Genomic DNA, 14,205 nt, shown 5'->3' with positions numbered 1-14,205 from the left:
CATTGTCCCAGACATTATTAGATTCAAACTCGCAAATGGTTTATTGAAAAGGTGTTATATAACACAATGAGGAAAATTTAAATGTCACCATTCTGCTGGAAGACTTACAAGCAGATCCTTTGACGAGGCCGGCAACTTTACTGAATGTCTTCTGGTCTCGGATCCGTAGGAGGTGGCCATCTTTTCCGATGGAGGAGCAATACTCGTTTGCTTCTTTCCAGGTGTAAAGATACCCGCTGTAGTGACGCAAAAATGTCTTAGGAAGAATAATCTGCGGACGGTCTCTAGAGGGCTTATCTAAAAGTGAAGAACACAAAGAGTTTCTAAGTGCGCTGCATGCTGGTAATAAGAATAATAGTGGCTTCTTATATAGCGCGGATATCCGTCATTCAGTGACGCTCAAGGCATTTCAACACTGAGTATTTTTCTATGTGCTTTCTGACTCTCTCTTTCTCTCTATTCTTGGATTGACAGACTCTTGGGTCGCAGTGTTAAAGTACAATTTTTTTAATCCTGGCCAGCTTTAAATGAAGTCGTCTCTGTTCCCTCTCCCACCCCGTGTCCTGTCCTTACCCAATCTACCCTCATCTCTCATCTTTTCTTCACATGTTCCTTGTTGTATCCAAACTTACTGTCAGTCATCTTCATTCAGGACCAGTGCTTTAGATGCTATTTAGCATGTATTTCTATGGGTAGTTCTGCAAAACATGCAGAATCTTTATTTGCAAGTATTGTTTCCATACTTTGTGAAATAGCAATAATAAATAAATGTGAAAATAAATAATAACATTAATACTAATTTTAGTAATAATGTATTTTCTCTGCTTTTGCTCTTAAATACCTGCTCATGGATGTTGTGCTCTCATTTAGCCTTCGAGAAAGACTCTGCTAGGGTCGAAACGTCAGGCCATTAACTATATTTTTTTGCATTTATACCATCGGTCCTTTTGGTTGGTAAACAGCTAACCTAATTGTATTTTCTCATAAGTTCTTCAGTAATTTTGTCTCTACCTTTTTTGGGTGGTTTCCCGTTCAATGCACAAATTGAGCCTCTCTTCTTTTTGCAGGTTCTATCGTCCTTCCATTTCCAATTCCCTTTCCTGATTCCAAAACAAACAAGAAACAAAGATTACTTTCTTCTTCCTCAAAATAGCAGCAATTTGTACAAACATATAAATCAGAGATATGATTGAACTATGAGCGCAAAGCAAGAAAGCTTGCGAGCGCGAAGCATGAAAGCTTGCGAGCGCAAAGCATGAAAGATTGAGAGTGCAAAGCGTGAAAGCTTGCGAGCGCAAAGTGTGGAAGTTTCGTGCGCAAGCGTAGAGGCTTGTGATTCTAAAGCTAATACACTCATATATGTAGCTACCTTTTGATTATGGGTAGAAAAGATATTGATCATATTGATCACGGGGAGATATTGATCATGGAAAAGTATTGATCATGGACAGGTATTGATAATGGGTGAAAATCAATTTTCTCTTGTGTCTACCTCTTCTGAAGAAAGGCACAACCGGCCTTAGGGTATCCCTTCGCGAACTTCGAGTATTTCACTTCCTGTTTATTGGAATAAATGTATTTCATGATGCTTCTATCGAAGTGGGCATCGATCCAGAAACTGCCGCCTGTTAGATTGTTGAAGTTTGTGATGAAGACGAGAGGGGAGATGGAGTTTAAGAAGGTCAAGGGTCATGGATTCCAAGAAAATGACGGGAGGTTTTTGAGTAGATGGGTTGTTAGACGGAGAAAAATTGGTTAGTCGTTAGTGTGAATGATTTAATTTGTGCAAACGGCTCATGTTTAAGGTCATTATTTGATTGATCATTTTGTCGATTTTAAAAAGTACCTAAATCTAAGAGCTACTAACCCCACAAATCATCAGTAAACACCACAGATAAATGATTTCTGAACAAACTTTATATTAATCCCTGCAAAACAAACAATTTTGTGAAGAATTTCAACAACAAACAAAAGTCCTCAGTACTAAAAATATACAAACTAACTTTTGGCTCCGACCTCATCCAAAGAATTTTCGACTTTGGTCTGGAAGGAGGCATCGTAGATCCTGACAAGATGGCCGTTAGCTTTTTGACAATCATCCTTAGCCTCTTCCCAAGTCTGTTTGGATTTCTGAACGCTCAAGTAAACTTGGGAAGATCCTTCGTCTCTTGCTGGCTGGACGCTGGTTTCATCCTTGGGGACTGTCAGAAGGGAAAAAAACATGGAATCAAAGGGAGGGTATGGCTTTTGGTAGTTACTAAAAAAAAATTGGATCATAAAAACTGTTGCTTTTGTAAACGTTTTTAGAAAAGACAATAATTTCTCGATCAAATATTACAAGACTTCGGGTCTGAAGCAAACAAAAGCTGAATACAGTAACAAGTTATATACAACAAATGGAAATTTAGTTGGTAATCCTGTTTTTATCAAGGAAGAAATTTCTTGCTGAGCAAATTGTTGTGTCTAGAAACACTTTCACCTAGTTTTGTTTTAATTTGTTTGAAAAGATTAAGTGAAAGTTAAAAATTTGAGGTACTCTGATTTTCTGAACAAGTTTATTCATAACTTACAAATCTCGCAGATAAATCCCCTCTTCTCACGACACTTGTCAGCAGTCCATTGGAACTGGGGCTCCGTCTTCGTACTGGCAAATTGAAGAACAAATATACCAATTAAGAGAAACAGGCCATAACATTTTAGGAATTGTAGGAATGAAAAAAATTAGATTATGGGATCCAGGGCAGTTCCAGCCTATCGGTCTACGTTCATTTTCATACTGTCACATTAAGTTTCTTATGTTTATTGTCCTTTCAAGTCTTATACACAGGGATGTGGTAGGCTGTTGAAAAGAAATGAACTATTAGGCCACATGACAAAAAATTGTTGATCGTCCTTTTGTTTTTACGGATGGGGGAGGGAGTTTTTTTTTTATTTTATTTTTTTTAAAGTTTTGTTGACATGCCAAATATGAAATCAAGAATAAAGAAATCATCACATCACTATAAAACAGAAGGTTTGTGTGTTTTTGATGTTTTCAATAGTTTTGTCAAACAAATTTAACTCTTAGATGACATTTTCTGTAAACTTTTTAAAACAACTAAGCACAGTGTAGCCCAAGTAAATGTTTGAAGAATTGTTCTTGCTTTGCCAACATGAATAAAAACCTTCTTTAAACATCTTTTCAAACCTGTACATTTTGAAAAATAAATCATTGAAAAGGTTGTTTTTTATGATTTAAAAAAAAAAGAAAAAAAAAAAGGGGGTCGGGGGTTTTGAATGATCAGCTGGGACGATCAACAATTTTTTTTTTTTTATGTGGCCTTATATGAGCGCAAAGTGTAAAATATTGTGAGTGCAAAGCATGAAAGATTGCGAGCGCAAAAGCTTGCAGGTACAAAACCTGCTTCCATACTTTTTATCTTTGGTTTTTGAAAGCCCTACTTGGCAATCTGGGGTGTTCCAAATGTAACCCGCTATGTGAAAATGAGTCAGATGTTGACAATTTCAAGGATTGAGTTATATGCATGGCTGGAAAGAACACACCAACAGCAGTAATTTGGTATATGTCTTAGCTTTGGGGTGTATCGCGTTGCTGAGTTACTTCCGTTTGAAATTAGCCAATACATCATTTTTTCTGAAAAGTAAAGTGGTGTTTTAAACTACCATTTCGTGCAAAAGGGTACAAATTAGAGATAAGTATGATCACAAAATTGTTGTATTCATAGCTTTATTGCCTAAAAGTAAGTGTTCTAAAGGTTAACCATGCAAATATAAATCTTAAACTGTCCATTACTTAGTAATGCATTGGGCGACATCTAACTCATTTTCACGTAGCGGGTCACAAATGGTTTTACTTTCGTTTTCTTATGAATTTGATCTAAGATATTAAATATGATAATATGAGAAAATAAGTCATAGACACTTTATATTTACTGACCCAAGATGAGCACATTTTCTCCCTTCAACCTCAACTTCCTTCAGTCCATTGTCGTAATCCAGTCCTACCCCATTAGAGAAGACCCAGTCCTCCTTCCGTCTGTGTGTCACGCGGTAGTTGGCATCAAACCAAAACTGAACTGTTGGTACAATTAACAAAATCGAATGACTTTAGGGTGCTGCAATAATATTGAATATTGTATGGTACTCCAGGGAGCTGAGACAAGGAAAATCAAGAAACTTCTCACTTCTCAAATTGTCACTCATGCCTACAAAATCCATCACACCCAATCTCCATCATATCTGGTTGAACTTTAGGCTTTTCCACAACTCTAATACTACTGATGCATACAGGCAACGACTCAGCTCATCAGCTGATCAGACCCGGCTTTCTGTTCCTAGAACTAGAAGGAAAGCTGGGGATAGCTCATTTGCCATGGCTGCTCCGCGTCTGTGGAATGAGCTTCCTGCAGGTCTGAGAGAAGCGATTTCGATGCCTGTATTCATAAGTTTCCTGAACACATTCCTTATTATTATTATTATTAGAAAAAAAAAAAAATTGGGGGGGGGGATTGCGCTATAGAAGAGCTGGTATTATTATTATTATTATTATTAATCCACCACCAATCCTAATTCATTTGTTTTTCTTTCATCCTTATCTCCTGTAAAGCGCTCTGTTCTTTAGTACAGCGCTATATAAATACTCTGTATTATTATTATTAACTTGATTAATTAATTATAATAGAGATAAAGGATAATGAACTGAAGAAGCCACAAACCTTGAGTATCTTTGAAATTTGTGGCGATATATTCCTCGATGGCTTTCTGTGTTTCTTCGGTTTGAATCCGGGCGAGGGTTCCTTGGGCCCTAACACAGGCTCTCAAAGCCTGCTTCCAAGTCAACGACGTCATGTAGTAATTAAAACCCTGTCCAACTTTCACATCAGTGATGACTTTGCGGCTGGAACTCTTCTTTGGTTTCTCGTCTTAAAAATCAAACAAGAAATAAGAGAGGATAGAGAAAAAAAAAATGTTATTTTATTTAATTAGAGAAGAAAGACAAAAATTAATGGTGTTTTAATATTTTTTTTAATAATTTTTTTTTAGATGTTAAATTTAAAAACAAACAAAAATTTGAATTTTTGTATTTTTGTTTCGTTTAAATCAACCCAGTCAGTTCTTCTAGTGGTTTAATACTGGATAGTTATTTTTTTAAAGATACATGCATTATGATAAGATAAATTTAACTTTGCTCAACCCCGAACTATTCCTGTCTAAAAAGGGTCTTACATAGATTATCATCAGGGGTGAGAGTCATTGCTAACAAAAAAGTCTCAAACTCGGATACAAATTCTAAGTTTTTTTGAAACGATGCCATTTCCACCATTTGGTTAACCAAGGAGTTATAGATTTAAAGGAGCTTTTGGAAACAGTGTCCGCATTACTAGGGAAGCAGACCAAACAGCAGGATTTCTTTATATGTGGAAAAAAAATTGCCTGATTTTCGACATAAAAACTCTGAATTCAGATAAAAGACTGAAAAATCTCATCCCTGATCATTGTCTCAACATTTCGACCAGCCTCCTATTATTTTCATCATCAGGGAAAACATCAGGACTTACCATATTCACAAATGAAACTCTTCTTAAGATCACAGACTTCATCGTCCCATAGGTAGTCCTCACTTTGCCTAAAGAGCACAAATAAGAGTCAAAAAGAAAGACAATTTATAGAAAAGTGGATTTCACAAAGAGTTAAAGGCACTGGACACTATTGGTGATTACGCAAAATAATTGTAGCATAAAAACTAATTTGGTAAGGAGCAATAGAGAGCTCTTGATGGTATAAAATAAACATTGTGAGATACGGCTCCTTCAAAAGTAAAGTAGTTTTCGAGAAAGAAGTAATTTTCCACGAATTTGATTTCGAGACCTCAGTTTAGGATTTTGAGGTCTCAAAATCAAGCATCTGAAAGCACACAACTCCGTGTGACAAGTTTGTTATGTTATGCATATGTTGAGATACATCAACTGTGAAGGCTAGTCTTGAAATCATCCCCCTGATGTACTAACTTAATGGACTATCTTCGTGAAATCATCCCCCTGATGTACTAAAATGGACTATCTTTGTGAAATCACCCCCTGATGTACTAACTTAATGGACTATCTTTGTGAAATCACCCCCTGATGTACTAACTTTAATGGACTATCTTCGCGAAATCATCCCCTGATGTACTAACTTAATGGACTATCTTTGTGAAATCATCCCCCTGATGTACTAACTTAATGGACTATCTTCGTGAAATCATCCCCCTGATGTACTAACTTAATGGACTATCTTCGTGAAATCATCCCCCTGATGTACTAACTTAATGGACTATCTTCGTGAAATCATCCCCCTGATGTACTAACTTAATGGACTATCTTCGTGAAATCATCCCCCTGATGTACTAACTTAATGGACTATCTTTGTGAAACCCCCCGTCCCCCTGATGTACTAACTTAATGGACTATCTTTGTGAACCCCCCCCCCCCCCCCCCCCCGATGTACTAACTTCATGAAAGCGCAATCTTTGATTTCTTCCTGTGGTGGCGTAACTCCTGCCAGCCAGTTAGTGTAAGTCATCTGAGTTCCATCACTCCACAACCAGGTATCCTCAGTCTCCTTATCTGACACACCGATCCACCAATCAGCTAAGGGGTCAAAGGTCAAAGATAGGTCAGAGATGGGTCAAAATTCAATAAAAATTGTTTATAAAATGCAATTAAGAAAATAAAATTAGCGATTGCAAACTGCTTACCAACAAAAAGGACCTAGAGTTTAAATGCAAAAAACAATTTCCTCATGTTTTGACCCTATGGTAGTGTCTCTTTTGAAGTTGAAGACCTCGTCCCAGTTTTTTAAAGCCTTGTTGTAGCACACTTTTGGATAGCTTTAATTTGAATTGTTGCATCATAAATAAAATCATTATGATTACTGCTATGAACTCGTTGTAAAATAAAAAGACGATTACCTTTGAATCCCTTTCTCTTTATAGACCTGACAAGTCTTTTCTGAACACTGGCGTCTTCTATTTTAGCGAGTCTTCCATCCTGCTCGCTACAATATTTGCTAGCCTCTTCCCAAGACGCTTCGTTGTTCCACAAACGATAATAGATGGTCCTCTTCTGGCGGCGTTTGGGACCTGTTTCCTCTTCAAAATAAGACAATATTAACTGAAGTTAGTGTCAAACTTGGGCAAATAGTTTCTGAGCAAGAACCCTGCTAAAGTTTTAAATACTTTGCTTGAAAACAATTAGTTTACTATTACCTGCTGCCTTTCTTAAAGGCACTAGACACGTTTGGTTATTGCCAAAGAACAGTATTTTGACTTGGTGTATCCCAACATATGCATAAAATAACTAATCTGTGAAAACTTTTTACTCAATTGGTCATCGCAGTTGCAAGAGAATAATGAAGAGAAAAAACTGCACCCCTATTGCACAAATGTGTGTGCTTTTGGATCAAAATGTCGAGCAGAACCAAATCGGCTCTTCTCAGAGGCACCACTACTTACAAAGAGATTTTTACACAGAGTCACCGCAAAACTTTCTTACTTTATAGTATTCTTTTTGCCATGCATTTACCTAATTATCTTTAAAGGCAGTGGACACTATTGGTAATTACTCAAAATAATTATTAGCATAAAACCTTTCTTGGTAAGGAGTAATGGGGAGAGGTTGATAGTATAAAACATTGTGAGAAACGGCTCCCTCTGAAGTGCCATAGTTTTCGAGAAAGAAGTAATTTTCCACGAATTTGATTTCGAGACCTCAAGTTTAGAATTTGAGGTCTGAAATCAACCATCTAAACGCACACAACTTCAAGGGTGTTTTTTCTTTCATTATTATCTTGCTAGTTCGATGACCAATTGAGCTGAAATTTTCACAGGTTTGTTATTTTATGCATATGTTGAGATACACCAACTGTGAAGGCTAGTCTTTGACAATTACCAATAGTGTCCACTGTCTTTAACCCTCAAATATTCTCACTTTTGTTATTCCTGTAGCCCAACAGTTTCATCCTAATTGCTGGGAACTTCTCCCAGGATACTGGAGTAAACCTCAACTTTTCAGCGGTGATGTCAGAAGGGAAGGTGAAACTGGCAGTCGCTTTGGCACTCGTGACCTCAGGTTCAAAGGTCATCAACTGCAAAGATTCATGAAAGGAGGTTACAGAATCGGTAAGAAACAAAAATCGTGAAGATCACAGATTTACATCGAACTTACACGGTCTATTCAATTTAATTCAAAGTTATTCAATTACAATGTAGGTTTATTAAAAACATCTCAAAAATTACACAACAGAAGTTAAAAAGGCTAAAATTTGCTAGTTTACATTGCAAAAATTACAAAAGTAAGTAGAAAAATGATGATGGTAGTAGAAAACGTCCCTTGAAATATTTCTGTCTGAAATGTCATATTATTTAATGAGAAATTAATAATCTAATTTCCCGCCTAGAGTTTATTGCTCAGTGACCAACCAATTTTTACAAAATTGTATCGATGTCATGCAAAATGTGCAATCGGTTTTTCACTAATTTCTCATGACCCAGATTGTCGATAGATCTCAAACTTCTACAGGTTTGCCAGTTTACTGTATGTATATAGTGGATTACATAAAGTGCTTACACAGCCAGTAACTGTTTTGTTAGCAAAAACCAATTGTGTTGTTCATAACAGAAACAAGACGGTGCTACATTGAACCAATGCAAAACAAACTACTTACATCAGTTTTATCCTCCAATGTATACTTCACCCACGGTGAATCCTTGGTAGCCTTGGTCTCCAGCCTGAAGTCCTTAATCCATCCCTCTCCGAGCTCTTTGACCTTTGCCCCCTTGGCTTGGATGGACGTCAGGGTCCTTGGCTCCTTGAATGTCACGACCAGAGAAGGCTTGACATCATTATTGTAGTCTGGGATCCAGATCTTCTTGCCGCTGGTGGGGTCGTAGTTCTTGTAGATGCTGGAGAAGGTGACCTGACCGGAACCGAGTTTCAGGATACGTGGGGCGGTCTTTCTGGGCTCGCCTGGAGAGAATACGCAGCGAGATCATAAAAACAAGTGCTCTTTGAAGAATTCATTCTTAGGGCCGTGTCACATGACGGGATTTACAGGCAACTGCCGTTGATTTCACAAAACTCTCCCTAACTTAAGACCAATATTAGGACTTAGGACGAGTCCCAACCCTGCACTGTAGCATGCAGACCTTAAGATTAATCCTAAGTTAGGACGAGTTACTAGTGCTCGAGATAAGACGAGTCCAAGCTCTTTGTGAAATCGACCCCTGTTGTCTTGCCTCCCCTTCCACCTCTGGAACCCAGTTCGAATCCTACCGGGGGCCTTATGTGCATGTGGTTTTTCAGTCCCTACTTGACTTCGTGGGTTTTTACCCAGAGAACAATTCTCTGGGGTTTTTCTTCCCACTTCTAAAACTGAAATTTCTTCAATGTCTTCTCACATTGTCTAGATGCTGAAAAGGCTTTGACAAGTATTAAAAAAATAAAATAAAAAATAGTTCCAGGCAACCTGAACGAAGTAGCGGGGCATTCATATTCACCATCGAACCGTTCATATGTTTTTATCTCCTACTCAACAATCCATCTGATAAAAATACTTCTTAAGAGGAAGTGACATCTTGATATTTATCGATCAACGGAAACTCTAAGATCAACCTATCCCTATTTCTGTCTGTCTTAATGATTTTCCAATCAAGGGAACTCGGCACACTCCCAACGGTAATATAAACACCAATCTGTCAACAGCCAATCTCTCTCATACAAGCATTGGTTCAACAAATGTTATTGGCTAATAAATTTTAAGTATAGGTTTTCTCGGTCAAATTCTGCAAATCAGCAGTCAGTTTCATTTTGGTACGTTCAAATTAAAGCTGTTTTGCCTCTGCAGTTGTTAATGCGTTTCAAATTCAGAATTCGGCCATTCAATTTCGTTTTGAGTAGAGTCAAATTCCTTTAGCACTCTTGTTCAATTTAGCGTATCGACATTCTTTTTCGTGATACACACGCCTCAAGAAGCGTCTGCGAATTTAAATTTAATAAATTGTTAAATTGAATTATTTGTTTGTTAAATCGAATGACACAACATTACGTTTGACTTATCATAAAACGAAATCGAATGACCCTTTTCAGTTGCATTCGATTTCGCGCAAAATAGAATAGCTTGGTGGTTAGATTGGCTGCTCATTTTCCGAAATTGACCGAGAAAACTTATATTAAATTAGGTAAATTCAAAATCTTACCCTGGTCTCTCAATGGTTTCCTTCGTTTAAGGACTGCATGCGTAAAATAAAAAAATACAAATGTTATTGAAAATCCGACATGCACAAAGTTACAAAGTTTCGGAATGTGATATATTTAGAATAAGATTTGGTTTCAATATTTGCAATTTAATTTAAAAATGTGCTCACCTTTTTCCTCCTTGCGTTTGGGTTCTACAAAAAAAAAAAGGGAGGAAAATTTAAGCCATTTAAACCAATAAAAAAGCACAATGACCTACAAGATGATAACCAGGGCAAGATTTTCTAGAGCTGCTAAGCAGGGAATTGTGACTGGTATCCTGCTCACTTCTGCTAAGCAGGGATATGTTGAGCAAAGGTTTCTGCTGAAGCAACCCCATGAAATTGGGCCCTGATCTCATGATTTGAATTCATCCCCTCATTACATTTCCGAACTGATAACGCCATACACCCGACAAGGTCACTCAGATCCTCTTCACAGCTTCTCCTACAAGTTCCCCCATACAGAACAAAAACTACGGTAAAAGAGCCTTTGCTTTCAGCGCACCCACCCTTTGGAACTCTCTTCCTGCTACCCTCCGTTCCCAGATAAACCTGGACCTCTTCAAATCACATCTCAAAACCCACCTGTTCACTCAATCTTTTTTGTAATCTTATACTGTTTAGTTTATTTGTTGCTTTCTCTAGCACAAGTTTTGTTTAGTTGTTTTGTAAAGCGCATTGAGAGTACTTGCAGTACTGAATTGCGCTATATAAGTATTTCTTCTTATTATTATCTTATTATTCATCCATTATAAAAAGATTATGTTCTAGCAACTCTCGTTGAATGTTTTTTACTCTGCATTGAGAAAAACAATTTCAACCCACCTTTATCTTTCTTTGGCTTCTTTCCTGTGGACATAAATGATTTGCCAAAAAAATTACTTTTCATCGACACTACAACAAAATGACCACTGGTTTGGAAATCAGGCCTCGACAGAAAGACCAAACAACACATCTCCAAATCAATTATTTTACTTCTTTTAAGCTGTACAGCACCTTGAGCATTTTTTAAGGCGGATTTTGGCACTTTATAATTCATTATTCCTATTATTTGTGAAATTTCTTCTCAACAAATATTTTACACAGAGTAAAAAATAACTTGTTTTCCTTTTTTTATTTTGTTCCGTCTCTTAAGTCTCCAAAAGGTAATGAATATTAAAACCTCCTCTCGAAATAAGAACAGGCATAGTTTCCTTTTCCAATTTTTTTTTCCCCATGGGAACATTCCAGTTGCTTAAAATCTAAGAGCATTCCTTTAAGACCCATAGATCAGACCTAAGGGTCTTGAGGGGCAAGAAGTGACTGTGAGAAAGTGAAAAAACTTGCTCAGTTTCTTTCGAAACTGTGATCATCTTACCCTTATCTCTCCCTGGTGTTCTTCCTGTAATACAAATAAATAAATACAAGTAGATGTTTAACATTCTGAGTGTGGGTTCGAGTCGCAGTCATGACACTTGTGTCCTTAAGCAAGACACTTAATCATTGCTTCCTCCTTCGGATGGGACGTAAAGCCGTTGGTCCCATGTGTTGTTTAACGCACCCAAAAGAACCCAGTGCACTGATTGAAAGGAGTAAGGGTTTGCTCGGGGTTCCTGGGCCCAATTTCATAGAGCTGCTTAGCACAACAATTTGCTTAGCATGAAGGTTTTGCCTCGATAAAAACAGGATTACCAACCAAATTTCCATGTGATTTTCAGGATAAGTAAACAACAGCTAAGTCCAGTTAACAAGCAATTTGCAGCAAATGGAAATTTGGTTGGTAATCTTGTTTTTCACAAGGAAGACATTTCATGCTAAGCAGATTTTTGTGTTTAGCAGCTCTATGAAATTGGGCCCTGGTTGGACTGGCAGCATATTGCGCCACAGCACCTTGTAAATCATTATATGGGGCTATGTCAAAGTAGTAGATCTCATGATTCAAACGTAGTCCCACATACCTTGCAGGAAATACTGTGCGTTAAAAGCACCTTAAAGCGTCACTGAGTGACAGATATGTGCGCTATATAAGAAGCCGCTATTATTTTTATTATTCTAGAATCTATTTCATCCACACAAATATAACTCAGAGAATGTTGTGCGTGTGGTTACCTGTGCTTTTCCCCTTTAAAATTTTAAATTTGTAGAAAAATTTGGCAAAGACCAGTATCCACACTTGAAATGACTCAATGTATAGATGATGTGACCTCTGACGTCACAAGAAAACCATAACATGATTCGCGCATATACCGCCGGGCAAAACCTTTGTGTTTTGGCAGCCAGCTAGAAAGTGTACGTAATCTTACTATGACTACGCAACTCTTTGCCCGGCGAAACATGACGTATATAGTGTTTTGTCAACAGAGGGCGGTTTGAATGTAAACATAGGTCACATCGTCTATACATGTGAAAGTTTAAGCTCAATTGGTTATTGAAGTCACACAAAAAAGCGGGAAAAACCTTAAATGTTTTCATCTTTTCCAAACATTGAATTTTTGTAAGATCAAACTCTTCTATTTCAAGCAAAACTATTTCAACGGAAGTTTCCAACTATGACCAACTTTATACTACGAAGGCATACCCGAGCCTACATTCGTATGGACTGTCAAAGGGGCAACCCTGTTTCAGCCCTAGGAGTAGGTGGCAACGGTCTCTGAAAACAAAACAAATTTGTAGCCCACACCTTGAAGTGGCCTTCAGGCCTTGTGTGTCTGGTGACTTGCATAGAAAAAAAAGAAAAAAAATATGACTCAATGTGTGCAAAATCTGTGAACATTTATGTTTGAACAAATCTTACCCCAATTATAGAAATTTAATATTAAAATCTTACCCTGGTCCCTCAGTGGTTTTCTCTTGGAAACTGCGGAAAAGTAAAAAATAACAAATTTAGTTAATTTATGTTTTTTTTTATGTAAATGGGCAATCAACTCCTAAGTTTTATTTGTAATGTTTACTCAAAAGTACAAACTCATGCCTAACAATTTCAGAATGTTGAAAACTCTGAGTTTTAAAATGAGACAAATGAAAAAAGGTCCTACCTTTCTTGTCTTTAGGCTTTTGTTCTGCAGAAAAAAAAGACAATTCACATAAGTTTTCAAATGAAAAAAATATCTTGGGTCAAAGATACATTGTAAATGATAGCACTTTAACCCAATTACCCCCCCCCCCCAACCTTTCATTTACAAGAATCTAACTTTCACTCACTTTTATCTTTCTTTTGCTTCTTTCCTGTAGATAAAACAATGGAAAGTATCAACCTTACATGTACATTCTCAAGTTTTTAGGAAATAATTTGAATGACATTCTTGGGTGCAAAAATCAGATTAATTTAGAAACATACAACGTAGAACCTGCAGAACGAACAGAAATTTTACAAAAATTACCTTGATTAGGAAATGTTGGGATTAAGGGAAATATTGTATGATTCACTCTACCTTTTTTATCTCTCTTTGGTTTTCTTCCTGTAATAAAATAAAATTAATAAAGATTTAGATTTTAATTCTCAGCACGTGAAACAAATTTTCCGTAACTTTGGTTGTAACAACTGAATCAGCTGTTTTGTTTGTGTAGGTTTTTTATTTTATTTTAAAGACGTTTACATAACAACCGTTACCATATTCTTGTTCGATTTTTGCAAATTGTAGTTACGTAAAGGGACTGAAAGATTTACATTAAACTTGCGCAGCTTGAAGATGATGACAGTACATGTAGGAAGCGTACATGTACCTTAAAGTATTACTTGCTAAATGCTGTAGTTTTTGAGAAATGAGTAAAACAATGTCATGAAAATTTACTTTAGCATGTAAAGCGTATTTTCGTGACATTGTTTTACTCATTCTCGTTCGGTTCTCATTCTCGTTCGGTTCTCAAAAACTACAACACCTCAGTAAGTAATATTCAACGGGAAGCTTTCTACCATCATTATCTTCAAACGGTGTAAGTTTAATGTAAATCTG

At 36.9% G+C, this 14,205-nt stretch overlaps 2 protein-coding genes and 1 long non-coding RNA gene across 3 annotated transcripts in view; all 3 read right to left on the bottom strand.

Moving 5' to 3' along the window:
- LOC117298743 overlaps positions 1-595 on the bottom strand; it is a 33,549-nt gene extending 32,954 nt beyond the window's left edge. Inside the window, exons 1-2 of the mRNA XM_033782062.1 lie at positions 574-595; positions 109-297 (exon numbers count right to left, since the gene is read on the bottom strand). Coding sequence (XP_033637953.1) covers positions 109-297; positions 574-595 — 211 coding nt within the window. The remainder of the gene's footprint in view (positions 1-108; positions 298-573) is intronic.
- Positions 596-1,030: 435 nt separating this feature from the next.
- Positions 1,031-4,750, bottom strand: LOC117299000. Its single transcript, XR_004520024.1, has 5 exons — positions 4,716-4,750; positions 3,938-4,076; positions 2,571-2,644; positions 2,004-2,201; positions 1,031-1,100 (listed from the first exon to the last, which is right to left on the bottom strand). It is a non-coding gene; the product is annotated as an uncharacterized LOC117299000 (long non-coding RNA).
- Positions 1,033-14,085, bottom strand: LOC117298741 (macrophage mannose receptor 1-like). Its single transcript, XM_033782061.1, has 17 exons — positions 14,082-14,085; positions 13,684-13,710; positions 13,288-13,311; positions 13,080-13,109; positions 11,631-11,654; positions 11,099-11,122; positions 10,403-10,426; positions 8,704-9,005; positions 7,968-8,124; positions 6,950-7,129; positions 6,491-6,629; positions 5,559-5,626; positions 4,716-4,922; positions 3,938-4,076; positions 2,571-2,644; positions 2,004-2,201; positions 1,033-1,100 (listed from the first exon to the last, which is right to left on the bottom strand). The coding sequence occupies exons 1-17, from the start codon at positions 14,083-14,085 to the stop codon at positions 1,033-1,035; spliced, it is 1,689 nt and encodes a 562-aa protein (XP_033637952.1).
- Positions 14,086-14,205: the final 120 nt, after the last annotated feature.

This window comes from Asterias rubens, chromosome 13 (assembly GCF_902459465.1).
Source record: "Asterias rubens chromosome 13, eAstRub1.3, whole genome shotgun sequence".
NCBI classification, from domain to species: domain Eukaryota; kingdom Metazoa; phylum Echinodermata; class Asteroidea; order Forcipulatida; family Asteriidae; genus Asterias; species Asterias rubens.
Note: the sequence above shows the minus strand (reverse complement) of the source record. Positions and strands in the feature narration are given on the sequence as shown.

Excerpts from the sequence above, each read along its gene's own strand:
- LOC117298741 (XM_033782061.1), bottom strand. Across the intron at positions 13,312-13,683 it reads ACCAAAGAGAGATAAAAAAG|AACAAAAGCCTAAAGACAAG; the intron begins GTAGAGTGAATC and ends TTTTTTCTGCAG. Across the intron at positions 4,077-4,715 it reads AAATTTCAAAGATACTCAAG|TTCAGTTTTGGTTTGATGCC; the intron begins GTTTGTGGCTTC and ends TTGTACCAACAG.